The following is a 26,618-nucleotide window of genomic DNA, read 5'->3' as shown; positions in this document are numbered from 1 at the left end:
GGCTATGTGTGTTCATTTCCACAGCTATTTTTTGTAACTCAGAAGATAGACGTATAAAGTAGTGAATCAGAAGTTTTGAAGCAACAGGTATGTGGGAAAGCCAGATCCAAATGCTTCTCCAACGCTTTTTATTTCCTACAAATATGAGTAAGTACAACACAATTACCTTTTTATATACTCCGCAGTCTTTGTTGGGATACTGAGCCCCGGAAGCTTTTCAAAAGATTATGTATTAAACTGTAGGAAAACTACTTTGGTGGGGCATTAATTGCGCTCAGCTTCCTCTTACGGTTACTTCTTGCTGCCTAAAGCTGTAATGCCTTCCTAACCTATAGAATGAACTCAGTCTCTTTCCTATCAGAATGAAAGAATGTTCTAATCTGACAGATTTAACAAAATGTTGTGATATACAATGATCTTGCTTGTCTTGTAGAACAAACCTGAGACTTAGACTGGACTACTTTGTTTCAAGAACAAGGTCCTTTCTGGCATTTAAAAGCTTTTTGTAGAAAGCAAATGGTTATAAACGTCTCCTGGATGAGACAGAAGAGAAAAAAATCAGAGCTAAAAGAAGACAGCTGTTAACACAGAAAACAATGATAACACGAACCGCAGATAAAGCCAGTATTGGAATAACATATAGTTTTCTAGTTTACTTGCTTTGGTGGTTTCTTTTAATTTAAATTTTTAATGTCAACTGGATTCACCCTTCCAGTCAGAAATGTCATTATTCTGAACCATCATGTTCAAAAAGGTTATTAAAGTAGTCGTACAAGATGTTCAGCTCTAAAGATCTAAAAGTGAGAGAGGAGACGGAGCCGGGAGGGAACAAGTGGAAGCAACGCTGGTAAATACACCTTATGGCCGATAGCCTTTCCACCCACACTTTGAACTCCTCCATACTTCCCATTCTTATGTTCTAAGTCTTCTCCTCTTCCAAAACTCCTCTCCTGCCATATCTGGCCAAAGTAACCCTTTCCTCCTCATCAGCCCTCACACAATCTGTAGGGCAGCCCTACCAATTACCTCATCATCTTCTTTCTCAAAAACCCTTCATTCCCAGCCTTCCTCACTATTAATATCTCTCCATTCATCTCAACTTGTCCCATGCTTGTATCTTGTTTTACACTCCCCATCCAGACAGCGCTATTGCTGCTGCCCTCTTCCAGTATTACTGAGATGATCATCCCTTGAATTCATTTCCTCTTTATGTACATTCCTGATTTTCCATTCTAAAGAACTCCTACTTCTCCCCTCATCTTTTTTTCCCCCCCTCTAGTATATTATTAACATGAGAAAAAAGAAGTACAAAATAATAGCCCCCAGGGTAGCATCAAAAATGGTAAGATACAAAATTAGCTGCTTCTTGAAATAAATATAAAAAATATTAAGTATGACAAATATACAATGCAGTTCACATCTACTGCTTACGAAACTGACGTATTCATGGCTGTTTTGCACATGTCTTCACAGAAGTACTCGATTATGATCATTAGACTAATTAGATGAATTTTTAAGTGAGATTGCACAGATTCTGCTCTTGGTCCAGTACTAACTGCGAAGTAGGAAGATGAAATAAAAAGGATAGATTTATGTAGTACATAAAACTGAGTTGAAGTACATGCCTGTAATAATTTTTGGAGGACAGAATCAGAATTTAAAGTAGGAAGTTGGATCTTAGTCTAATCTAATTTGAAAGAAGTCTAATCTAATTTAAAAGCAGAAAATAACTGTCTAGAAGTAGCCCAACAATAGTCAATCTCAATCAGGTAGTTTTTGCATCTCATACCCTACTGCTACAAAAACTAGTATATTTTTCATCACACATCACCACGAACAACCATGTGATGTTCTTGAAAAAATTAGAAATGTCATTCTGAACTCTGTTAATTCAACTGCCCTCAAGCATATTGGCTCACTTTGGATACCACAGCTCAAGAACTGCACAGGTTGGACAGGTCCAGTGAGACCAAAAAAAAATACTAAATGTTTAAAACATAACATAAAAAACAGAAGACATGTGAGGGGGAAAAAGAAAAGTATTTATTTATTCAACAAAAGATGTGGTTAAGGAGAAATATGACAGGTCTTTCAATATTCAAAAGATTTTAATATCAGTGAAAAGTTGAATACAACCAAGTAAGCTTGCAGCAAAGTTTCAAATGACTTATTAGGAAAAAAAAAATAAAAAATGTTCAACTATTAGAGGTAAATTACTAAAAGGCTATCTGTATATGTTACAGAACATCCTCTATTGGATATTCTTAAGTGCATATCAGAAAAAGGGCTGGATACGATGGGTTCTTGATACCACCATTACTCTAAGCAGAAAAGTCACCTTTGGCTGAAGGCTGACAAATGCCGTAATGGTAAGATGACACTCATGCCTGTGGCACTGTGACAGATTGACCAGAACCAACAAAAGCTACAGTAGGAAAAAACCCTGTAGCTACTATTTACAGCCATAAAACAAACAAAAAAAGAAGTAAGCTAAAAAGTGGGCAGTATCATTTCACTATTACTGTTCTCACCAACTGCCATTTCCCTCAAAACGTATCGGTTGTCTCATCTCCCCCCATACACACGTTCCTACCCAGACCCATCCTGTTTTGTATTAGAAAATCAGATGTCACCACTTAGCTATCTATAAGGGGAGAATTAGACAGTTTCTCCCTTATCTGAACAATTCTCACAAATGTGGAAGCCAGACAGTATTATTCCTTTGGAGTAATCCACAGGGAATAAGACGTCTATTCTGAAACCTGAAAGGATCATGATAGAAACTCTTTCTCATAAAACCATTATTACTCATTTGTCGTACCATATGAAAGTAAACTGAAATGTACCTAAACTAACATTTGCTTTTGCTGTTTTCTTTTCCAATGCATTACCAACACACCTCCATCGGTTTTGCTCCTTCCAGGACTGATGGAAGGAAAAATAGCGAAAGAAAAAATTATAGATGAAACTCATTACTGATTCCTTAAGTGATGTTGCCACACAACCAACAACCGTGACTGCATCTTCTTTTAAATCAAAGCCATGTACCCTTGAATTTAGCAAGTGTATGATGAAAATATTTTTTTGCTGTATTTATATGTGGCAGCTCGAGAAGTCAAATTTCATCTTTCATCCTGTAAACTGACTGAGATATTGCCCTCCTTATGCACGACTGTAAACACAGGTAAGTGCATAATGAGGCAGCATAGTTTGAGACCTTTTCTCCATTTAAGCACTAGGAAAAATACAGTACAGAATTGTATTTCCTGTATCAGGGTTTCTGTCAGTCTATTTCAGGGAAGGGACCATGCTATTAAAAGTGAATAATCCCGTTTTACTTATTGAAGGTATTTCATTTAACAGCTACTTGTTCAATACACCTTTATGGAAACTGTAAGAACCTCAAAGGAAATGTTTTGTTTAGATGAAATTCAGTATTCATTTTTATTTATCCAGACATTATGATTTCTGCAACTTTAAAATCCAAGTAGTAGCAAACCTTGAAGCATTTCTAAGACATAGTAAATTAGTTTACGTATTAAAAATGAACTCTCTGTTCACACTGTAGATTTGAATAAAGTATCTTACTGTATCCATAGGCGTTCACAAATACTTTTGGACAGAGCTCACATAACTAGACTGCAACTTTTGTCATGCTTAGCATGATAATGCTACGGACACAGTCATTAGAATGGGTTCTTCTTTCCTGTAATAATTATAGTTGCCTAATGGCAGCAATATTACTGCTTATTATATCCTGAACTAAATTTTGCTTTTAGAGTTTATTTTATCTCCAATATTTCATTAAGCTTTGAAGAAATTGTAAAAAAGATTAATACATTGCTGACGTATATTAATTTGTTCCTTAGCTAGACTGTCCCTTAAGAAAATATTATTTTGCAAAATATCCTCACGTAAAGATTGTCACATTCTTTTCACATTTTAATGAAATATACTTAGCAAAATTTTATTTTAAACATTCTCAAAGAATGTATTTTTCTTCCCATATTGTTGTTTAAATTCCTAGTGCTGTAGTTCTAATTCTTTGAAGTCTTCTAGTTAATTACCTTATGCCATTTCAATCAACTTACTTGTAGGGCCAAAGATGGAAAACAGAAGAAAATACTTGCACTTTGAAGTACTATTAAATGCTTCATTTAAGTATTTGGTTTGATGTACGTCATACAGAACAGTTTCAGCTTTAAGTAATCTCAAAATCCATCCATTTTTTATTTTAAATCAGAAAACAGGTTAGGAGAAGTATATTAATATTCTTTTCCTGGTTCAAGTACAATAAGTAACATCACTTCAGTAGTATGAGACATTAAAAGCAGTATTCAAATAGTAGAGATGTTCAAATCACACAAACGGACACACGCACACACACTGAGTAAATAAGAGCGAAACATATCAGCAAGCATGTACCTGTACTTTTGCAGGAAAACTTGGTTTTCTCATCACATAGTCGTATAGTTCCATTACAGCCTTTTTCATCACTACCATCTTCACAGTCCTTTTCTCCATCACAGCGCCATAACTCAGGAACACAATTCCCATCAGGACTGCACTGAAATTCCTTCCCATTGCATTTTCCAGGGGGGGGAGTTTCTTAGAAAAATAAGAATTACATAGAAGAATTTTCTCATGTCAGTTTTTTCCATGCCAAGTCTACAATGACTTACAATCCCCCTTCCTAACCAAAGCCAAAATCAGAGTCCCCAAGTATAACACTCAAAACCCACTAATGCTCTCTAAGTCATCGCTCCAACACAAGCTTCACACAAGCTCTTTCTTGTCCTGCTCACTCCGTTCACTGCCGCCTCCATTACATGCTCAAGGTAAATATCAATGCATTATTTTTAGCACAGCTTTCAGACAAGAATTAATTTGGAGATGTAAGGAGGACCAAGGCTGATGAAGTTTCCCTGGTGCTTCGCAAGCCCTGCCTCTCACCTTCAAGCTACATTCCCTCCTCCTCATTCATTCTCCTCTTTTTTCCAAGAAGATCCACCTCCTAAGTCACAAAACATGAAAAGTCACATCTTTGCTCTACTGACACAAGAGTTCTGGCCCCAGCACCTGCCTGGCTTGTGCTATTACAGCACTGGCAGACTAGTTGTAGCCTTCCACAGCAATCAACTTCAGTTCAGTGCAGCTATGGAATCAGTCTTGAATGTTACAAAACGTAACTATGGTATATTAATTATTCATCACATACTTACTTCTCTAACTATTTTCTAACTTTTTCAATTTTATTCTTGCCCTCCTTTTCCCAAACTATTACAACTGTATTTCTAGTATTTCAAAATATACTAACAATAACAACATGTACTTTAAAGTAATGATAAACATTCCTGTTTGTACCAAAAAGCATTATTTGAATAAATTCTTATAGGAATGTCTATAAATATATGGTTTATTTTATTATAAGTTGCCTTGTTGTTGTTTTATTTCTAAATAATCTGTATTCTTGCATTCTATCGTAAAGAACGCAGACAAGTTGCTGGCCAAGCGTATATCATGTAGCAGAGCAGAACACAGGAGATGCATGAACTGACAATAACTATGTAAAACAGCGTTATTCCAGAGACATCGGTGTAAATCCCAACATAACATGGTGTTGTACAAGAAGGCAGAGCAGGACTTTAAGCTCTGAAATGGATGCAAACAGGAAGGAAAGTAAGTAGGTTAGATCCAGATCAATTATTTTGATACAACTAAATAATAATAGTAATAATAAATTTTGTAATTATAGAAAAAAAATAAGGACTTTACAGTACTCATGCACAGCATTCTCCTAATTCATCTATTTGTATGAGGTTTGCACAGCTACATCTAGGATATAAACTCATGAGAAAACCAACAAGACTGTATACAATTACTTTGTTGTGGAAAAATCACTATGAGAAATTCTTATCTGATTATTCTTTATCCTTTGCCACAAGCATCCTCCCCTTCTCTCCTCACCCAAATAAATACAATGTATTGCATTTAAATGGGACTGTAGTTTGTTAAAATATCTTTATGCTTCAGTAACACTGTTTTTAAAAAAACAAAACAAAACAACAAAACAGAACTTGGATCACACAGAAATGAGAGTGTTACTGTATAAAAAGAACCAGAAAATATAAATGGTAACTTAAGAAATGCTGCTTACTGCCTCTTTATCTAGGCAGCATGCATCTCTGTAAAAGGAAAAACATCAGGTTTGGCATAATTCAGTAAAATAAAACTACAAAACTTATCTCAGTATAATACCCAGTTTGTTTTCAAATGCATTCTTCTTCTATGCTACACTTCTGAATTATCATATTACACTTGACATATTTTCTATCCCAACCTTTACCAAGGTTAAAAGTGTTTTCTCTTTTTCCGTTGACTGAAGACGGGTCCTCTGTACTTATAATAAACTATTCTCTGTGTATAATGCAGTACTCTCTGTGTTTATAAGTATTAAAATGTGTGAAGAAAAAAAAATGCTAACCTTCCTTGCTGCAGTTTGTTTTGGTTTCATCACTGAAATCTCCACAGTCGTTGTCACCATCACATGCCCAATGACTTGGGATACATCTACCATTATAACATCTGAACTGATCAGCAGAACACGAGTGAATACAGCCTAGTTCATCGCTTCCATCACCACAGTCGTCATCTGCAAACATTTTTTTTATTATTATTTTAAAAGGTAAAAAAATCTGAATCAAAGATGTGAGAAGAAAAAAATATGTCCAGAAAGGCAAGAGAAAAATAACGTGCAATAAATAAAATAGTATGTTTACTGCCACAGGCATATGGAAAAATTATTTCTAATGCAAGTAATTCCTTAACTCTAATTTACCAACAGCACTTGACTGTGTCATTTTGGATAGCCTAACCCATTACACTTATTCAATCACAGACACCAGTAAGCATGAGAAGGCTGTAGATTTTCTTCATTTCTTTAGTCGTGTGTAACTACACAGGCTTCTAAACACAGTGGTTTTACTTTGTTCTCAGTGATTCATTAAGTAAACTTAGACAGTTAAGCATACAAACAAAGAGCTTCATATAAACCCAAATGAAAACCCGATGTCAGAATTTCTTTTCAAATGTGGTTTCCATGTACTTGCAACAGTGCAAGGTGGAGAAAGATGGCAGCATATAAATAAGGGTGGAATGTAGGTTCTCATTACTCTAATGTTGTAGTCATTACAACAATCTTAAGGCAATTCCCATAATTTGATAGTGATCACCAAGGGAGGGAAAAGATAAATACGTCAGGCAAAAACTAAAGGGACTCCTTGCACAGAATTTCAGTAAGCACACTGTGATAATTTGGGGAATCTGTCCATTTACAGCTATGAATTCCTGTCAGCCTCATAAAATTATAGTAATATCAAATGTTACCGTGGATGAAGAACCAACCCAATGTTATTAGGACTGGTATCACATCACTCCCATATCACAAGCTCTGACAGAAGATTTATTTGAACAGCTGTCATTCAAATATGTACTCTTTCAGAGAAAAGACGTAACTACATTGTAAAGTCTTCCTAGCCTTCGCTCTTGAGGGATGCTATTTATTAATTTGAACTTGCCCCAAAACAATAGAAAAATCAGATATTTTGGCTACTGGAACTATTTTGCTTTCTAAAAATAGAAAATATTTTCATAAGCAATAGCTTAGCTTTTTTTTTTTTTTCTTTCAATATTGCAAGTTTACATCACACTTCATTCTACAGAATATACTATGTGTAACTATTACCATATCCACTGCATCATTCCTTATATGAAGCTTATTACTGCTGCTCTCTAGGTCAGGTCAGTAATTTAAAAATGCTATTTTTATTCTCTGACCACTTACAAGCCAAACTAGCAATATCAGGCTCAGAAGAAAAGAGTGAGCATCAAAGTAATATTTATGTAATATCCTCTATATTCATTTCAGATATAGAACACTTGATACTTGCCTGAATCACAAAGCCATTTGCTGCTAATGCATCTTCCATTTTTGCATATAAATTGAGTTAGTGGCTCACACGTTGGGAATTCTGTGAAAGTGTCCAAAAAGAAATAAAAACTATTTAATGTATAACCTCTTTAGTAATATTCTCCCACCTTCCTATATGCATAAATTACACAAGTGTATTGTATCAAACATTTGCACCTGCCAGATACTTCATCTGGAGAGGAAAAAAAGGTGAGACACCAAAAAGAGTGGATAAAAAGTCTTTTAACTGTCAACACTAGTCCAAACCCTGTCCTTCCTCAACATGGACCACTGAAATGCATTATTCTGTGTCTTATAACATGATCCTATATGCACATCAGACCATGGCTGTGTATGCCACTAAGCATGTTAATATTTCCGACTATATTATATATTATGACTATACATTATAGCTTGTCAACTGATACAAACCATATTTTCACCGTGTTTATTTATATGAGAAAGTTCTCCCATTGCAATAACACTGACAGTAAAAGACAGGAAATGGACAACTATAAAATGAGAAGGTTAAGTACAAAGCAAAAGAACAGTCAAGAAATAAAGTTACTGTACACTGACATAATAAAATCCAAAGTAAGTGTCAGTATTTACAATCATTTCCTCCAAGCATTCCAGTAAAAGTACTAGAAAACTGAGACAATATTATTCATAGAGACTCATTGATATTACACAGAGCTAGTTTTTGTAATTGTCTAATATGTTTTTGCATAGAACAATTTGAATCTTCTCAGACTTCTTTTTCTTCTAAAACCAATGACATAGCTAGGAAAGTGGTATGAATACACAAGCATGTTAAACAGTGCTTGCACCCATCCAGTTTGCGAAACGAAAAGATCTACTTTACAAAACCTACCAAATCGTAGGAAACAGTCTGAAAGTCTAACCTGATTCAAAAGGAATAAGGAGGAGCCTAAATTCTCTATGCAGACTATCAAGAGAATAAGACACCTCTCACTAACTGATAGCTAATGCAAACCAAAGATGACAATATGAACAATCTGCCTGAACTGCTACTTAATGGCGTTTGTCCTTCACTGAAGGATTTCGGGTTGAAAGTTCCTACACCGTACATCCTGCATGCAACAAAAAGAAACGTCCAAAATGGTGCATCATCCTATCACCCACATCAAAAGTGCTGAAGATTAGAACAAATTTCAAAGTGTGTTCCTCATTAGGTTGCTCGAGCTATGTTGGGTTGTTCTAGTGTTGTCAAAATTGAGATGACAAAGCTAGACTTGCTAAACTTCACAATGATTTTGAGAATTAGGCCCCATAATTAGTACTGAAAAGTTTTTCTAAACTTTTAAAACATGCCACAAACTTCTCCTTAGGACAAAAATTGAAATAGTCAATGAATTTCTGACTTGAGTTTGCTGTCTCTGTCTCTTGCCATCTTTAGTGCAGAAAATGTTTTTAAGTAAATTCAAAAGTTTTTGGGTTTGTGGTTGTGGAGAACCAATACCAGATGCAATTTTGTCTCGACATTGCTACTGTGACGCCATCTCCTGGGAGGACCATCTTCTTCACGGTTTTGGAAGGTACAACCTCATGTGCCTGCGCAGGGACCAAGGGCGCGAAAAGAGCCAGGAAGAGGCCTGCAGGAGAGCAGTACTTCCCGTCGATCTGCGCATGAGCGAGGTCCCTATAAAAAGGGAGCACGCCCCTTTTGGCGCCCCTTTTTTCTCCGCTTCGTCTCCTCTTTTGTTCCTCCTTGCCTCCCTGCTGTGTGCCACCCCCCCACGGACCCCAGACTCCATGAAGCGTGTAATGATTGAAGACTTCGAACAGAATCTGCAGAAAAACTGTTGAACTCAGAGTGATAGTAGCGAGCTTTCTCCCTCTTATTTTCTCCCTCCTTATTTTCTTCCTTTACCCCCTTTTCTTTTCCTCCCTTTGCCTTCCCTTCACCTTTCCTCTGCGCTTTATTCTTTGTTAAAAGTATTAAGTAAAAGGTTGTATGACATTTGACCGACTTTAGCGTCTTAATCTCGTCCTTGGGATTATTTTTAACAAAACCTTCCCGATACTGGATCAGGACAGTGGTTTTGGGGTTTTTTGGGGTTTTTTTTTAAAGTTTTAGCTTAAAAGAAGTCACACACAAAGCATGAAACCAAACCAGCTGCATCAAATTTAGAGATCACCAAGAACATCCTATGACCTAGTGATTATTCTTTTGCTTCAACACAGAAAAGGGTGGGAAGAAAAGTTAACACTGATGACAACACTTTGTCAATTATTCCCAGAAAGGGTGGTTGGTTTTTTTTTTTTTTAATTAAAAAAAAAAAAAAGCAAGCTGTTTTTCCTCAGGAACACTTACAGTGACAACAAAAATCTGTTCTGAGGCAAATAACGGAGATGTGCAACTATAATGGTACTTAGCTACAATATATGCCTTATGTGCTTCAAGCAAAGCTAAAAGCAATTTTTAATTTGGCTCTTTAGCTCTTGAATAATTCTTCCACAAATTTAACTCGTATATTAAATGCAATTTTCCCCTTTTCCATACATGAATGTCTTCATGACTTTTTTATTTATTTTCATCTGTCCACCCAAGACCTGTATAGAGGGACAGAAACTATTTTAAATGAATTGTGATTACCCTCACCACCACCCATCTCATGATTCACAGTCTTTACAAAGATGTTTTGCAGTATCTCCAGTGTTTGCTTCTCGTAGTCCCAACCTCCACCACCCCCCACAGCTCCCTCTCACATCCTACAGGACAGGCACAACACTTCCATTCATTGCCCCTATGGTCTTCCCAGTACTCCTTTCCTTTCCTGTTTCACAGCAAAGAGATGCACACCCTATTGCTGACTCCCAGCCATCCCTGTGCCTGCCCTGCGGACAAAGAAAGCAAGAAAGGTGCCTGGAGCTCATAGTGAAGTCTCTCCACACTGTAGACACCAAACTCGTTTCTCTCTGCTATCCAGCTGTCTTGTAAAAGCTCTGGGTTTTTTTCAGACTTCTTTCATCCTTCTGTTACTGAGTGTAAATAGTACGACAATGAACTGAGAAACAGATGGACACAAAAAAATTGACCACAAGTCTTGTTTCCTTCAGGAAAGCAGTGGAAAAATAAGGAGGGTCTCTTTTCAAATCTTCTTCAGAAATGTCATGCTTCTTAGTAAATCTGGTTGTATCTTAAGAAAAAAGTATATGCATTGTGATACTGGCATCTTCCCAGTCCTGCTCACCCCAGCTACATGCCAATATAAGTAGGCTGAAATTCTTGAATCAATAGGAGCCAAAAGTTATTCATAGCTCAAGACTGGTGCAGTTAAAAATCAATGGTTTGTAATGGTAACAAAAAGCAAACCATGACTTTACTTTTAATAAAAACTTGCAAATACAAGAAGAATTTTAAACTGTTTCATAGAAGAAAATATATACCACTAAATAGAATAGCTAAATGAATGCCATTAGCGTGCCCATTAGCCATCAAATTATAAGGCAGAATGAAAAATGAAATATTTGACACATTTGCACAACCACAGTGCTCGAGGATAAATAAACAAGATTCTGAAACATGAAACATACGTAAAGCTAGGTCAAAGCAAAAAACAGCAGGTGAAATAAATGCTGATTAAATCATCGGAAGAAATACTCCAGATCAGCCAACAGGATACCAAACAAAACACATGGGAAGAAATTACAAAGATGATATTAACATCTGCATATTGATAAGGTGTCTAAGAACACAAGATGCAGCCAGTCAGATAAACTATTATAGTACCAAGGGCCATGATGTACCACTACACAGAATGTGATCATTCTAGAGATTGCAAAATACAGTGAGTCCACTGGGATCGCCTACTTTCCCCCCGTACACAACAGAACTTGATTTGAAACATGCTAATTAGAAGTCTGCCTTAACAAGATTCTCCTTTTTACTCACATAATGACTTTATTTTGATTTTACTAAATGTTACCTATTTTGAAGTAACTGATCAGATATCAATTACTGTCAACATAAAATGAGCTTTCTTTTTTTCTGGTTTATGTCACTATTATAAGTAGAAAAAGGAAGAAAGTAATAAGAAATAAGGCAAGAGAAAGCAGGTGAATATTCCAGGAAATATAACAACTATTTACCTGTAAAAATCTTGAGAAATCTTGAATGCAGTTATAGAAGAAGGAGATTCTGAGACTCACACATGGACTTAAAAAGTAACAATGTAAACTGAACTAATGGGTCATGAATAATTAAAAATCAAACAAATTTAAGAGATTACAGTTAAACCTAATTTACTGATTGGATCCTACATGCTGTCTTCCATGGATTCTCTGGTAATTGAGGTTCTGGAGATTTATGTTTGTGGAAGACAGGGCATCATGGCGTCAGCCTATGACTTTCATTTATCATTTATGCATTTACTTTCTATTTTTTCCTCACTCTTCACTGCAAGTGCTTCATAGGTACTGAGTTTTGCAGAAAAACTGTTATCAGTAATAGAACTCCAATAACTTTACTGAAAGGGTTTACAGTGGTAAGTAGTTTAAGAGAAGCAAAAAAAAAAAGGTAACGTTTTATCAACTACATTGCTTTCATAGTTTGATTTTGATTAAGAAACAATTTATTTTTATAACAGTGAATCAAGCTAGAACATCAGCTATAACTGAGAAAAATACAGGTCCAACTACTAAGTATCCTAACAGGTACACTTCAGATTTTAATGTTTTTGTGCACAACTGGTCACTTCATGTTTACATGGCCAATGCTACTAAAATAACCAGTCAGCATTCTTTCTTGAAAAGTCTTAATAATTAATTTCAGAAACATATCCTACTATATTGAAACATACTTACTAATTCACATTGGTAATTCAAATATCACAAATATGACTTTGTAAACAGCGAAGACCCTGATACAATATTTTGCAGACAGCTCGTTGACCCTTTTGCTCTCAGACTCACAGCCGTTACCTGTGATCTACCAAACAGATGAGGGCAGTCATGCTAACTTATAAAAACCTTAATTGTTTGGAAGCACCTGATGAGAACAAGCACACCTCTCTGCCATATCTCAGTAAAGCAGCGGTCAGCAGAGTTGCTGATACTCTCTCATGATACAACCACGAATGACTAATTTTTTCTGCAAAATACAACATCAAAACATCCTTCCGTTCAGACTTGAAACAGTCTGATTTTCTTGACATCTAGAATATACTGAAGGGCCCATGTGAAGAGGTATGTGGCCGAGATAAATATCAGTTTCTGAAGGTGACAATATTTGATAACGGGCTGTAAATTAGAAAAGTGTTGACTTATCTACATATTTGGCATTGTAGTTAAAAACTCATTAATAGAAAATGCAGCCTTTACTTTAGGTTTATCTATTAATCAAATAAATTGTATTTGCAATTTCAGAAATAGTATTATCCGTTCATATAAAAATGCCCCTCATACTTCTTCTATCCATAAGTTCATGCGAAAAGAGATCCTCATCACTTCATATAGAATAATTTTACTTTTTTTCCCCAAAAGAAATTTTACTTACCACAGGATGTCATTTCATCGGTTTCATCTCCACAGTCATCCTCCCTGTCACATAGCCATGATGTTGGAATACACCGTCCGTTCCCACAAGAAAATTGGTCAACCTGACACGTTCTTGCTGTCAAGACAAAACACTCCAAAAATGCAAGGGAAATGGACTAAATCTATTAGGTCTCTTGGTGCATGTCTGTATGCAGAAGTTTCAAGTCTGGAGGGCATCTCCTGGCCTGCTGCTCATTTTACCTGATCTGACTAAACATCACTCACCTGCTTTGATTTCAGAGAAAATTGAGGTCTCCTGCAGGACTGTGTTCTACCTCTGCTATGTAGAATTCCTAGTGGTTTCTTCAACATATGAGAATATGAAGTTTGATATGGAATTATACATAACTAGGTGGCAGAAGAGCATTAATGTTTGATAAAATAACATTAGTACTAGTGTTGAAATAAACAAAAATCAAGGCTTAAAAGTGTCTAACTTACAATTGGAACATTAACAAACTGTATTTCCTAACAAACAACGATCTAGTGAGATTCATGTTTACACAGAAAAATGGCATGTGGGTGATGTGCCTGACCTCACTGTTCTCAGAATCTTTGCCTTTGTAAATATGCAACTGTAATGATCCATTAAAGGAAATGATGTATGTCTTTCTTCTGAAGAAATAAGGATTGCTAAAAGAAATCATGCTATGTAACTAAATAAATTACTTTGAGAGCTTATAAACAGTAAAACTTCAATAAAAATCTAACAAAGAAAACTGACATTACTTATAATTTTGTTTATTCAAAATGTGAACCCATAACTACAATGCTAGTGAGTGACACACATTTTAATTCCAAATTTAAGCTTTTGGAGTTCATCTATATGCAATTCCACACTTTAAAAAAAATGACTGAGACATCAGAAACCCCAATAATCAAAAGAATATTCCTTCATTTGCTATTTGCAATTACCATTTCCCTTTTTCTTCATAGAAATAGCCCAATATACAATAGAAGAATAGAAGTTTAAACTATTTCAAAGAAGTGTTTTTTTTTTTTTTTTTTAACGAATGGTGTTTGCCACTGCAGGAACAAAAGGAAAAACAAGAATACAAAATTCAACCCACAGCCAACAGACACAGGGATGCAAAATATTTTCTTTAAATCTGACTCCTATCCTACAAGCAAAACGTTGGGTATCAAAGAATATCAAGATGTATTACAATCCACAATAGTACCTTAGAGGTGATATGGACACTATAGGTCTGCATTTGCACTAGGGGGCTTTTAGCCAAACCACACAAGTAACAAAGTGAACAGGTTATTACACATACGAAAATTTAAATCAAGGGAAATTAGTTCAGGGAATATTTTAATACACAATGTATGCTGTCTGTCACTACATTTCAGTTTAAAACAGTCATCAGCTTATTGATGTCTTGATATTTTGTCCATCAGATATTTAACGACTGTTTAGTGTACTCTGCCGATCAGTACTAAACATCACTTCCACACAAGCAAAGGACAGACTTGGAACTCCATGATTTATTGCAGTGGAATAAGTAAACAATCTTCACTTTGGTATTTCCTAAAAAATCTACTACACAGTTAATAACTTACAAATGAAAACAATTTCAAGCTACCGAGGGGAAATTGAATAGCTAATTATGCTTTTGTCAGCATAAAATAAAATTTACTAGTGACATGGCACTCATCACAGCATGTTAACAAACAAAATTCTAACTGCCAAAAAAGATTTAGCAGGGACAAGTTTGTACCTAAGCAGTACTTTGACAGTCAACCCATAAGGATAGATTAAGTGCTGAATTACTTTGGAAAGCACAGACAAGCACCAAGATTAAGTAAAATATAATTTATATTCCAGCCTTAGTGGCATCAAAATCTGAATTAATTTAAAATGGCAATAATCAGATTACTAGTAGCACACTGGTTCAGCTCAGTTCAGAGCAGTCTTGAACTGTTTATAGAACTGGAATTAGAGAACTTGTATGTGCAACCGAGTAAAATTTTTACCTGCACAGGTTGTATTTGATTCATCTTCATTATTACCACAATCATTAGCTCCATCACAAAGCCACCTCTTGGGTATGCAGCGATTATTTTGGCACTTAAACTGATCATCAGGACAACTATGATTGACTGGGGAGAAAAAAAAGAGAGGTTTTTCCTAAGAAGATAATCAGAGAAAAACAGCTGAAAATAATATATTAAATGGTATTCCTGGTGATGCCGTTAGTATGGTTATTTTGTATATATAATCACCATGATATAAAAATTGTTCAGCAAACCAGTCAATTAAAAAATATTGCCGTACTTTCATCATAAATTAAACAATACATAGCAAAGAATCTCCTATCATAATAGTGTCAATATGGAGAACCTTTTCTATTAAGTGATAAAAGGTAGCAGCATTTTACAATGTTGCTATTTCCTTAAAGAAAAATATCCTCAATCGCATTTTATCAATGTGATGAGGTTTGCAAACTGAAGTACATATAAACAAAACCAAACACCAAAGGGAACAGAGGCAAGTTGCTAAGTGCATATCCAAAATATTATACCACAGCGAGCAGGGGTTTGGGCAGGTTATAAAATGCTTCTAAAATGATGCACATTACTGTCAATGGCCACATACAGATCTGCTGTTTACTTACCATGAAATTGTAGATGTCAAAAAGTGAAATATGCAACACAGTGTAAAACTGACAAAAAAATATGGTATTCAAGAGTGAACAAGGTATCTCACAAAACTGTTTTTGCTAGCTACCAAGTATCATGGGAAGGATGAAATTATGTAAATGCTCTTGGCCTGCTCTTGCAGCTGTAGTAAGTATATATGCTCTGCTTCTTTTATGCTAATAACAGGATCTATTATTAGCAGATCTTTCTAATCTTGATCTACCCAAGAACAGTAAACCATTCACAGTTTTAAATGCTGGCTTAAAAATAATCTCAAGCTATTTTCTACCTACTCAGCCATCCACAGGCTCTTTTTTAAAGTTTAACACATATCTGGAAACAAACGGTATTTAAAATGAAAGGACGTCTTGCAGGCTTATCCTTGACATTTCGGTAGCTTTTATCTTTGACCTTTCTACCTATTCTTCCTATTGAAAACAACACAGAGCGAGTGTCATATCAATAGCATATGAACCCTTCATGAGTGCTTTGTGTGGAGGGTGCAAGAAGAGTGGAAGTAAAGATTAATTAATAATCTGAGCAGAAAGGCATTCCAAGTCTCATAATAGTTATGAAGCAACCTAATTTGAAATGTGACTGGAGAACAAAACAGTTATCATCCATGTAATAAAATTAAAAATGGAAGACTTTTTTTAAAAAAATCTGACTTCAATACTAGACATAGATATTGTTTTAAATAGCAGTTAAGTTTTTGCTCATATGTATTTACTAATGTGTGTGTATTCTATTCATGATTGCAAATATTTCAGACTAACTCAAAAAGAACTATTGAAGTTACTATAGCAACTGCTGAAAAGAGATTACTGTTATCATACTGGCCACTTAAACTATATATCACATGCAGATTTGGGACCAGATTATGATTTCATTTATATCTGTATAAATCCTTTGAGAATTACAAGCTTTGATCAATGAATTGGTCTAAATTACACTAATTTAAATGAGAATCAAGTCAACTCTGCCAAAAGATTTTCTATCTGACTGTCTTTATTAGTTGAGCTTCTTATTTAAGTGTAAGAATCCCTGGTATTCAAATAAAATATGAGTAAGCACTAGAATTCAGAACTGGAAAAATATTTTGAAAAGAATTAGGACTGAAATCTGTAATGACTACTATATGGAGCTATCAAAATACATCAGATATCAAATATATACCAAAATGCAGGAAAAAAATTAAAACTGGCTGTGTAACAGCCATACAGAAAAAGACGTAGGCATTACAGAGGATCACGAGCTCTGTATGTATCAGCAACATCAGGCCAGTGTGACACAGGCAAGATTTACCCAGAGATGTATAAGCAGGACTATCAACCCTCACAAACACATTCTCTCAGCTTCACAAAGGCCTCAGAAGAGGTAGCTATGTCCAGTTTTGAACATCTAACCCCAGGGATCACTTGGCAAAGTTCAGAAAAGAGCAATGAAATCTAAAAACCCCATAATCTACTGGAAAAAAAGAGAACAGATTAGAGTTGTTTCATCTCAAAGAGATAATGAGAGACTATGATAAGAGACACATAGAACAATGCTGCTCAGAAGAGGAATGTATCAGTTCCTCATGTCTACAACTGATAGGGAAAAATGTATTTTCATTTCACTAAAGCAGATTTGGTTTACAGAAATGATCTAATGATAGAAATAGGAAGCATTGTGACAAACTGAGTAAGGAAAGGAATTTTCACTGCTGCAACTCTAATTTTACAGCAGGCTATCTAAGTATCTTCCAAGAATGACACAGACACATAATGGGCATGTTTTCTTTTCTTTTTTTAATGTCAACATCAAGACTTCTCTACAGCCAAAAAACCCCAGTTCTAGTAAAACTGTATTTTTAAAGTGCATCTAATTTAAAACTGGAGGGGGTGTGGGGGTGTGGGGGGCTGGTTGTTGTTGTTGGGTTTGGTTTGGGGTTTTTGGTGGTTTTTTTGTGGCATTTTTCTTTTAAGAAATACATTGCAGAATCACAGAAATGTTTAAGGTTGGAAGGAACCTGTTGAGATCACCTACTCTAATCCCCTGCTCAAGCAGGACCAACTACAGCAGGTTTCCCAGGACCATGTTCATATGAGTTTCAAGTATCTCTATAGATAGAAACTCCACAACCTCTCTGGGCAATCTATTCTAGTGTTTGACTATGCTCACAGTGAAAAAGTGAGTTCTTGTGTTCAGATAAAATTTCATGCTGAAATTCGTGCCCATTACCTTTTGTCCTGTTAGCGAGAAGAGCCTGACTCCCTGTTTATTGCCTCCCATCATGTATTTATAAACACTGGTAAGATCCCTCCAGAGCCTTCTACTCCCTGCAGACTGAACAATCCCAGCTCTCACAACATCTGAGACAGATGTGCCAGTCCCTTAATTATCTTAGTGGTCCTTTTCTGGACTCAGAACTTGACACAGATCTCCAGATATGACCTCATCAGGGCTGAGTAGAGGGGAAGGATCACCTCCCTCAACCTGCTGGGGTTGCTCTTCCTAAAGCAGCCCTCTTTGCCATGAGGTGCATTGCTGGCTAGTGGCCAGCTTGTGGCCCACCAGGACTCCAAGGTCCTTGTCTGCAAAGCTGCTTTCTAGCTGGGTGACATCCAGCATGTACTGATGCCTGGAGTTATTCCTCCCTAGAAGCATTTCTGCTTGCTGAATTTCACCATACTCCTCTCCATCCAATTTTCCAGCCTGTCAAGGCTCCTCTGAATGGCAACACACTCATCTGGTGCATGAGCCACTCCTCCCAGCTTGGTATCATCCATAAACTGCCTAAGTTTGCACTCTGTTCAAGTCATTAATGAAGAGATTACTGGCCCCGGTATAAACCCTGGGGAACGTTGCTGGTGGCAGCTCCAGTTGTGCCACTGACCACAAGCCCCAAGGTCTGGCTATTTAGATAGTTTCCAATCCACCACACTGCCCACTTACCTAACCCATCCTTTGTCAGCTTGTTTATGAGGACATTATGGCAGATAGTGTCAAAAGCCTGACTAAAGTTGCAATAAACTATATCCACTTCTTTTCCCTCTCTTCCAAGCTAGTCATATCATTGTAGAAGGCTATGAGGTTGGCTAAGCATGACTTCCCCTTCATAAATCCATGCTGACTACTCCAAATCACTCTCTTGTCCTTCGTGTCTTTGGAAATGCTTCCAGGACTAATTGCTCCATCACTTTCCTCCCGCTTGAGGGAAGGCTGGCCCTGCTTTATGAAGGTTGGACTAGAGATATTCTGAGGCCCCTTCCAACCTGAATTAGCCTGTGATCCATATAAAAAAGTGCAAGAGTGGGAAACAAAGCAAAAGATACCAACATTTAAAGAATCAGAAGTGATAATGGAAAAAACAAAAGATGACTGCTCTTGTACTATGCTAGGAAATGAGTACGAGTGTCATTTGAAAGAACTATTATTATTATGTGCAGGAAAAGAAGAAAATGAAAGATTTATATGAATGACTCGGGGATTATCACTTTTCTTTGACTCCCCTCAGACTTACATTACTTTGTTTCCCATTTTTAAAATAAAGTGTGAATTGTGGCTTAAAATGTAAAAGCATACATACAGCAAATTTCAGAATGCTCGTCACTGCCATCCAGACAGTCATCATCCCCATCACAGCGCCAGCGATCCTGGATACAGCGCTTATTGTTACACTGAAACTGTTCAGCTTTGCACAACTGCGGTAGCACTTCTCCATGTTTAACTAGGAAAAATAGCCAAGAAGCACATCTATTTTATCAGCTTGATACATACAGAATGCAATATTACCTCCACATAAATAGATATAAATTCTTGTTATCACTCTTCAGAACATTTTTAGTAAACTTTGCATATTTGAGGTAATTCCACCTGAAGCCTGTAGCAGCATGCATATCTGAGTGTATGGTTGAGGTAATACATTTTTAATAAATGGAAGAACTCAGAACGGAATGGCACTCAAACTGTTTTTTAAATTGGTGGTTAGATGATAGTGCAAAAATATCAGTTTATAATATTGCAATGCCTCATCAACAGTGAAAAGAAAATATTCTTACAGACACAGACCAAATTCTGGTGCATGTTAAAGAGCTAGAAAATGATTACTGAAAAGCTGATTCTTGTATCCAAGCAACAACTCAAACACCTGCATTATGCACTGGTACAGACTCGGCAAAGAAGAAAGGATAAAATTCTGCTGAGGTAGAATTAAGTAGCAAGCTACAAGCTTATTGATAAATCCACACGGATACATTTCTCAACATAAGGTTCAGAATCCTTAATGTGTAAATACCACAAATCACTCTGTGACCCTATGAGGAACATCAAAGTCCTTGGAAAGAGCTGGGCAATGAAGTGTGTTGGGCAAAAAGCAGGAAACCTGCTTCATTCAGATTTGAAAGTGTCTAACCTCTCTTCCTAATGCTCACATTCCATCTTACCAGTGAGAAGTCCACCTTCCAGTATTTTCTGCTAAAAAGAAAAATAGTTTTCTTTAGCAACAGTGATGGCTCTGCCAGCCATGCATTTGGGTCAAATTCAAGGTAATTGCAAGCTCAGTAATGTTCATCATGTTATGCAATAATCCTTATACTTTACTCATCTCTACTAGGCTTATTGCTGGAGACCTCTGTAGAGTTTTACACACTACACTTCAAGAAATAGATCAATGAGATTTAAAAAAAAAAAAAAAAAAAGAAAATTTTGAGTAAGTTAAAAATATGGAGTCTAGACTTTTAAAAAATACCTGTATTATCTGTATAATTCTTTCTAACTGAGCATCCCACATTTTATGATTAACACTTTTTCTTTTAATTGGTATTTCAATGAAGGAATCCAAGGAAGAGATGCAAGAAAAAGACATCGAAATTTGCATAGTCTGTGTCAGAACCAATTATACACAAATATATCTGCTTGACATATTTTATGAACAGTTTCAGCGTGAACATTTCCTATGCCAGATTTCAATTTAAGATACTTAGTCCATATAATAATCTGAAACCAGTTTATATAGATTTAATCACAACATTTTCTGGTATTTCGGATATTCTTTAAAAGAGGTCAGTGAAATATTTAAGTGCTTTATTGTATCAGACATACTGAAATATTTTCCAACGCATTTTATCCTCAAATATTGTGTACTTACTATTTTGTATTTTTTGAAAAAAATCTTCATATTTAATAAACTGTCTTCAATTAGAATCTTTATTCGAGGAGTATTTCTTTGTATTACAGAACCGCAAAAAGACTCTAGGAGACCACACTTCCTCAGTTTATTTTCAGGTTTGACTTGATGCCTTAACAGTAGTATCAACTCACATATTCTTTAAAAAACTTACCCATGCAGGTTGTACTATTTTCCTCCAAAAGCTGATTATCAGCACAGGCACAAACTCTGCCTCCAGGAATGGCTAAACAAAGAGTGCTGCAGCCTCCATTATTAACACGACATGCATTATCACCTGTGAAAATAAAAACACAACTTTAAAACTAGCCATGCTAGAACTAAAAGATGGTGTTTTTTTAGAACGTATGCACATGAAGAATTGTTTACAATTATTTTCCTCTTGTTTTAGGGATTCATTATTCTCATAGTTTGGTTACTACAGGTTATAATATTTAAACAATTTTAGTTACAGGTTGCAATAACCTGTAAGAATAGAAAAAAACAACTACACCATCAGCTCACAGCATTCTAACTCACTTTTTTTTATGAGGGGAACAAATATTACAACATATTTAATATGACACAGCTACATGTACATAGTAGTTTTAAGAAATGGTATATAAAGGAATGTTCTGAAGTATATTGCCATTTGCACATGCTAAAACAATGTGACTACAAATGCATGCTAAGAAAAAAGAGAAAGGAAACAGAAATTAAAAGTATAATGATATCTATGGCAGAGAGAATACAAGGAGGATATTCCACTACTCTTTTCTCAACACATCTGCTATTTCTCTGCCTTCTTTTTCTCTGTTACTGTTTCTTCCCAAAAGCTGTACGCTGGCTGTTCACATGAAGATACTGACAGCTGTCAGGTGTTTTAATCATCTACCAAGGACTGCTGCATCCTCACTACCTCATTCCTTAGGGCAAGCAGACTTAAAACCAAAGCCCACTGAAGCAAATGTTATGATTTCTGTTTGTGTCACTTTGGTCACGACCAAATTGCTTTGATACGAAATGCTGAGGACATTCAGATTCTCATGATCAAAGCTCTGTTAATTTCAAGTGTTGATGATACCTGACTACAAACTGGCAAGCTATAAACCTTCATGTCTGCCAAAACTTTAAATTAAAACTACTTTTTTTCATCTTCCTGTCCTAGTAAAAGGAAGGTGTTTCTTCCTCTGCTCCTCATTTTTAGGTGTACAAAGCATTCATCAACTTCCCGGGTTTAAATAGACTACACACAATTCCCTCTCCTTAAAGCACCACCTATTCTCTTTTAACAGAAAATGTAATATTAAGTTCTCACAGAGGTAGCTGCAGACAAGCGTATTAAACTGCCCTGTCAGAGCCATAGCTGCATGTGTAGTGAAACATTTTAAAATTATCATTTATTCTATATATGCACATTTATTTTATATAGCCAGCAAATAATTTAAGATTTTGAAAATTTTCAAATTTTAAGATGTGCCTCAACAGGTCTTATAATACAGACCTTGAACATTTCATAACAGTCTATTTGTAGACTTTTTTCTGACCTACCATACATCACTTTTTAGGAGCCGATGTGTCTACAGTCCATTAATATCCCACTGCACTTTCAAATAAATTTCTGTAAAGGAATTAATGCAGAATGCTGTGGGAAGCAACTGTGGTCATTGTAATTTCATTGGGCAGGGTGTGAGGGAGATGGCAAGAACATGGATGTAGAAACAGGGAAAACTGCAAGTCTCTATGAAGTGTGAGGGCTGGATCACAATTTTAGATAGAGCATTTCGAACTTGGACTGCGTACTTAAAATACTTCATTGGATCTTGACTTCATGTTTTAGACTATGACCTAAAACTTTGTACAAAAATCGTCTCCATTACTACGCCTATCCTCACCAAACCCCAAATATGAAAAACAAGTAAGAGTAAGAGATGTATTTGCATTTAAATCTTGGAAAACCTCAGGTACAACACCGCCTCAGAAAAAGTAGCCTTGAAGCTTTGTACATCTTTACAGGGCCACCCATTATACAAATCAAAGAATGTCAGTAAAACAAACATTTAAGAAGATATAAGAAGCTGCCAAAACAAACAAACCAAAATATAATCTTCAAAAGTGAATCCAAAATTATAGAACACAAGTCAAGGAAATTTGCAGTGATTTAATTAAAGAATATACATGAATTTGCCAGATCACTACAAAAGAATAAGGCTGTAGGAAAAAAAAGACTATTTAAGACAAATATAGAAAACACTTTGAAAACCCACGATGATTCTAAAGCCCAATGCAAGCTTAAAATAAAGAAAATCAAAATTAAAACACTAGATCAAAGTCAACTGGTCTGTCTTGAAGATGAAAAGTTCCTACTTAACCTCATAATTGTGATGACAAACTACAGCGCAGTAGATTACGTGCTAAGTAAGTGATAAAAGAGAGGATGATGACAATGAAAATACAAGTACCAAGAGTTAAGGCAACAAGATCCTAGATAAAAAGGTTTATAAAGTGAGCTTTATGGAAGTCCTAAACTTGAAGGTGCAATGAGACCTTCCGTCCCACCAGTCTCGCTGAAGAGACTCCTAGGCTAAAATGTCTCCTGAAATGCAGTACAACAATCAGGTTAAGTCTCTTCAAATTTTCTCAACTGCTGTTCATAACAGCTATTTTATACGGGCGTTCATAAAATATTCCCAAAATTTAAAAACTAATTTCAAACTTATTATCATATTTTTCATATTTTGCCAGCTTTTAAAACAGCTGCTGCCCTGTTACTTGCATATGATTAAATTAGGCTGATTCAATTTTAATTTGCTAAAAAATTAGGCCAGAGCTAAAACAACAACATACTTGCATCTCAGTCATTGTTCTGAGAAAAAACCCCACCACATTATGGCAACCATATATATCTGCTTAATCTTCTCATTTAAAAGATATACTGAAGTATTTATTGATGCTTAGTAATCATTGTACTTCTGTGTTTTCATGAATATTCATTTATGTTTCTACCTTCCCATAAACCCAACCTCAAGTACTGCTAAAGCTGTGTAAGTCTACTTTTAGGATCATACTACACATATGAAGATCAGCAGTGTGGGGCTCAAGCAGCTCTTCCTTGCAATCTGAGAAGTTAAAAGATCAACTGCTTTCCAAAAAGGCTATTTTAACTGCTGTATATGGACTTACACAAGAATTAGTTACATATCAATAGCAATCTCCCCTTTCATAGCAGTGGAAATACCCGCAGGCCTTGGCAGGTTCACATGCTGACTGTAAAACCAACTCATATGATTACTATGCTTCCTGCCACCTCCCCATTTTTTAAGGTGTTCCTGATTCATAGAGATGCAAAGACTATGCCCAAGAAAGTAAGATGAATTCTAATCTCTGAACGCAAGAAAAAAACCCACATTCCTCTGCAAGAGAATCATGCCTCATGAGATACAAAGACAGTGAAAAACACCTCTTCTTAAGGAGATACCAAAAGCAGCTTAATGTCACTACCCATAGTATGAAGGAAAACAGGATTGGCACAGTCAAGTATTCTGTAAAAGGCCGCCTAATAAAAATGCCAGTCTCAATTCAAATATGCCAAAACAAATTGACATGGTTTCTGCTTGTGTAGACAGTGACAATAACAGCAGCATCAAAACAGTAACCTCAAAATATCAGAGCCAAATATTTTCTAAGGTACGCACTCATAAGCTATAAAATATAACTCATACCATAAAATGAAGTACTATGGTTTTCTCTGTACCACATGTTTCAGCCTTGATCTTGCTCTTTTAGGAGAAACACACCAATAAAAAAAAAAAAAAAAGGCAAAAAAGGAAAAAAAAAAGCTCCATTTTCTTTAAAATAAATGCTTATGCCCCTTTGGGAACAATGCAAGATCAACCTCGCTGAGCATGACAAAAGTGGAAGATCCTAAAGGCTGCAGTTAGCTTACAAAATTCCAATCGCAATTTCAAACAAAGAATGCATTAATGAGCCAAATCCTCTTTCTCAAGATTTAAGCTCATTCAGCTAAAAATGTCCAAGAGGAAATATTTTAGTCTGTGTCTCTGGTGTTAGCATATTTTGAAGCTAATAGCAACTGCATTCTTTTTTAAATTTCCCTTTTTTCCTAAAAACAAAGAAACTTTCTGAGTACCAGCTAAAGCAGCAGAAGTACTGAGTATTTACAGCAATCACCACATCCTCTCTTAGCAGACACAGTTCAAAGTATTCTGAAATTTGGCCAACTTGATAGTAGATTTGCGGGCATATTTTGCCCTTAAAAAAAAACCCCAAACACACCATGTTTTTACATTACACTGGAAATAAGAGAGAGTCCCTGAAAAGCCTCTGTGATAGGAGACGAACTGTTACAGTGACCTTGACGTAGCACAGTACTACTCATACTACAGTTTCATTTAGGTATTGAAAATGTAGATGTTACAATATCAGAAAGGAGAAACTTGCAGCATTGCCTCCATACTTATAAAACCAATTACAAGTTGGCTGTCTGCACCTCAGCTCTCCGTAATCAAGTATTAATCTCAACGGCTTCCCCTAAAAAAGCCTAGCAGGACATCTAAAAACATTACAGCAGGAAAGGGAAGACTTCACATTAAGCTGTGGTAAAGAAAATCACTAAGATTTTCAGTAGGGCCTCAGATGGTTAAGTGAATGATGAAGTGACTAGATGGGTGGATGAGGGGAGGGCAGTGGATGTTGTCTACCCTGACTTTGGCAAGGCTTTCGACACTGTCTCCCACATCATCCTCACAGGCAAGTTTAGGAAGTGTGGGTTAGATGAATGGACAGTGAGGTGGATTGAGAACTGGCTGACAGCTCAGAGGGTTGTGGTTAGTGGTGCAGAGTCTAGTTGGAGGTCAGTAACAAGTGGTGTCCCTCAGGGGTCAGTACTGGGTCCAGTCCTGTTCAATATATTCATCGATGATCTGGATGAAGGGATAGAGTGTACCATCAGCAAGTTTGCTGATGACACAAAACTGGGAGGAGTGGCTGACACGCCAGAAGGCTGTGCTGCCATACAGCGTGACCTGGACAGGCTGGAGAGTTGGGCAGAGAGAAACCTTATGAAATTCAACAAGGGTAAGTGTAGGGTGCTGCATCTGGGGAGGAATAACCCCATGCACCAGTACAGGTTGGGGGCTGACCTCCTGGAGAGCAGCTCTGTGGAGAGGGACCTGGGAGTCCTGGTGGACAACAGGATGGCCATGAGCCAGCAATGTGCCCCGGCGGCCAAGAAGGCAAATGGCATTCTGGGGTGCATCAAGAAGAGTGTGGCCA

The 26,618-nt window shown here is 36.3% G+C and overlaps 1 protein-coding gene across 1 annotated transcript in view; it reads right to left on the bottom strand.

Moving 5' to 3' along the window:
* The window catches only part of LRP1B (low density lipoprotein receptor-related protein 1B), a 615,617-nt gene that overhangs the window by 259,635 nt on the left and 329,364 nt on the right, over positions 1–26,618 (bottom strand). The window contains exons 16-22 of the mRNA XM_009891709.1: positions 21,499–21,621; positions 19,746–19,886; positions 15,509–15,634; positions 13,491–13,607; positions 7,950–8,030; positions 6,485–6,652; positions 4,426–4,608 (exon numbers count right to left, since the gene is read on the bottom strand). Of these exons, the coding sequence (XP_009890011.1) occupies positions 4,426–4,608; positions 6,485–6,652; positions 7,950–8,030; positions 13,491–13,607; positions 15,509–15,634; positions 19,746–19,886; positions 21,499–21,621 (939 nt within the window). The remainder of the gene's footprint in view (positions 1–4,425; positions 4,609–6,484; positions 6,653–7,949; positions 8,031–13,490; positions 13,608–15,508; positions 15,635–19,745; positions 19,887–21,498; positions 21,622–26,618) is intronic.

The sequence above is a fragment of the Charadrius vociferus genome, unplaced genomic scaffold (assembly GCF_000708025.1).
Source record: "Charadrius vociferus isolate BGI_N301 unplaced genomic scaffold, ASM70802v2 scaffold109, whole genome shotgun sequence".
Lineage (NCBI taxonomy): Eukaryota > Metazoa > Chordata > Aves > Charadriiformes > Charadriidae > Charadrius > Charadrius vociferus.
This window is presented reverse-complemented; position numbering and strand designations above follow the sequence as displayed.